A 2,688-nucleotide genomic window follows, 5' to 3' on the forward strand; every position below is an offset into this window, starting at 1 on the left:
TTAAACGTGCTATTCGTCAAACAATCTTGAAACAAATTTTCACAGTTTCCACAAAAATATTAAGCAGCACAACTGTTTTCGACATTGATAATAATTACAAAAAATATTTTTTAAATAAGTGCTGCTCTTTTGAACTTTCCTTAAAAAATGTATTAATTACAAAAAAAAACAAACAAACATAAAAATAATAATAAAGGTATCACAGTTTCCACAAAGATATTAAGCAGCACTTAACTGTTTCCAGCACTCATAATATTAAGAAATGTTTCCTGAGCACCATATCAGCATATTAGAATGATTTCTGAAGAATCATGTGACACTGCAAAATCAAAAGATAAGCTCTGCATTTTATTAATTATCAGCTCATTTCAACATCAAAGACCGCAATAGGAGAGCGCGCGGCATCAGCACTGGAAAGATAACTTGTCTTACTACTTTTAATGAAGATGATTGTGTGTTGACTGTCTGCGTCTTACTTTGTTTCATCCGGCTTGCTGAAGAGATACTCAGCTACTCGTCCACGGCGATGCGCGTTTCATTAGCGCAGTCATATCTGACTATAATGTCATATAGCCTATAACAGCTAAATTCAGCTTTGCATTACAGGAATAAATTGCACTTTAAAATATTTTCAAATCAAATTTTTTAAATGTTAATAATATTTCACAATATTGCTGTTTTTACTGTATTTTTGATCAAAGAAATTAAGCCTTGGTGAGCACAAGAGACTTTTACTGACTGCAATTTCTTATTTAAAACCATTAAAAAATTGTCTTGATGAACTTTTCTTTTATAGTGTCAATTACTATAGACTAACTTGAATAGTTTTTTTGTTTTTTAATCTATGAAATCCAATGTAGAGTTAATAGAATGTTATTTATTATTTAATTTTATTTTATGTGTTATTTGATTTAATTGGTTTTTAGGTCGTCAAGGATACAGTGAACATTCAGATCGGAGATGTAAATGACAATGCGCCATCCTTTTTCAACCAGCCCTATGCTGTTCAAATACCAGAGGTAATGTATAACACTTCACTTCTCAAAATCAACCTGCAGTGGCATTCACATCCTATTTTGCTTCTATAATGTGATTTATCTTCTCATTACTGTAATATCCTGTTTGATATGGAAATATGTTGGGTGAGACATTTTATTTTATTTTTATATGTTATTTAATTTTTTTAAGTTGTTTTATTTGGATTTATTTCGTTTTTAATTAATGCATTTATTTTAAATATTTCTTTTTTATTTTAAAACATTTTATATGTTTTACAATAAATATTGTATTTTGTTGTTTTATTTTAATTCATTTTTAAGTTAAACTTTTTTTTTCTTGAAACAATGTTCACCAGTGATTTCATGATGTCTTATGATAAGACTCATTCAAAGTCTGAATTCCAAATATGTTTGGAATGTGGAGAATGTTTTTGAATTTTCTTTATTTCTATATATCTTTCTTTTTTCGTCATATTCGTCACCCCCGACTAAGATCAACAGACTTCCCCTTCTCTCACTCTCCTGCTCTGTCAATCAACACTCTTCCAACTTCAATTTATCCCTCACTCCTTTTCCCATCATCCGTCTGGCCCATCCCCTTCTAATCCCTGACATGAGGTAATCTGGTAGAGTAAAGTAGACATTTCTCTCTCTCTCTCTCTCTCTCTGCAGCACACACACACCTCAGCTGATGTTTTTATATTGTGTGTCTATATACATCCCACACTCCTCCACACAGCAAATCTTCAAAGCCACAGTTTTTTTTTCTCTTTTCAATCTGTCATTCTGTGTAAATAAAAGTAGGGTGAGAGTGAGCGAGTGTGAGCGAGAGAGCTGTATTTAGCTGATGTTGTTTACTGAGGCTTGATGATTAAGCTGTCTGCACTTAGGAGGACAGAGGAGGACCGACATGTTTGGCCACTTACCCATAATTCTCGCTCTTCATCAGACCTGTGGAAAACTCAAAGAGATTTGGATTGTTCAGTGTAGAGTCTCTCTGACTGTCTCTTACCTTTTAGGATCACTAAATACTCTTTTAAGTTGCAGCTTGTATCATTTCTTTTGAAACATGTCCAGGTCATATTTCACCACAATTTTTTGTAATTATCAATATATATATATATATTTTACAATTTTTCTAAATGGTGATTTTCATTAGTATATTTACAGATGTTTTTTTTTTATTTAATCAGTATAAATACACACTGTACAACACATTTTACCATGTTTTATGAATATTTTACAATGCATTTAATTTATTTGTAATTCCCATTATTCTACATGGTGATTTTCATTAGTGTCTGACAGAAAAAGATACTATTATATTTAATCAGCATAAATAAACACCATGCAACACATTTTACCATGATCGTTATGGTCCAGCAGAGAAACAGAATATCCAAATAATGTAGTCTCTTTATCAGATTTAAACACACAACCATACAGTGGGGAAAATATTTATTTGATCCCCTGCTGATTTTGTAAGTTTGCCCACGTACAAAGAAATGAAGGGTCTGTAATTTTTATGGTAGGTTTATTTTAACGTATAGAGACAGAATATCAACCAGAAAAAACACATTATATAAAGGTTAGAAATTGATTTGCATTTCAATGAGTGAAATAAGTATTTGATCCCCAAGCAAAACATGACTTAGTACTTGGTGCAGAAACCCTTGTTGGCAAGCACAGA

The 2,688-nt window shown here is 31.6% G+C and overlaps 1 protein-coding gene across 1 annotated transcript in view; it reads left to right on the forward strand.

Moving 5' to 3' along the window:
• The window catches only part of LOC107734258 (cadherin-23-like), a 236,996-nt gene that overhangs the window by 44,359 nt on the left and 189,949 nt on the right, over nt 1–2,688 (forward strand). Inside the window, exon 3 of the mRNA XM_016546172.1 lies at nt 927–1,019. Within this exon, the coding sequence (XP_016401658.1) occupies nt 927–1,019 (93 nt within the window). The remainder of the gene's footprint in view (nt 1–926; nt 1,020–2,688) is intronic.

Source organism: Sinocyclocheilus rhinocerous, unplaced genomic scaffold (assembly GCF_001515625.1).
Source record: "Sinocyclocheilus rhinocerous isolate Xijiao unplaced genomic scaffold, SAMN03320098_v1.1 scaffold730, whole genome shotgun sequence".
In the NCBI taxonomy this organism is placed as follows: Eukaryota; Metazoa; Chordata; class Actinopteri; order Cypriniformes; family Cyprinidae; genus Sinocyclocheilus; species Sinocyclocheilus rhinocerous.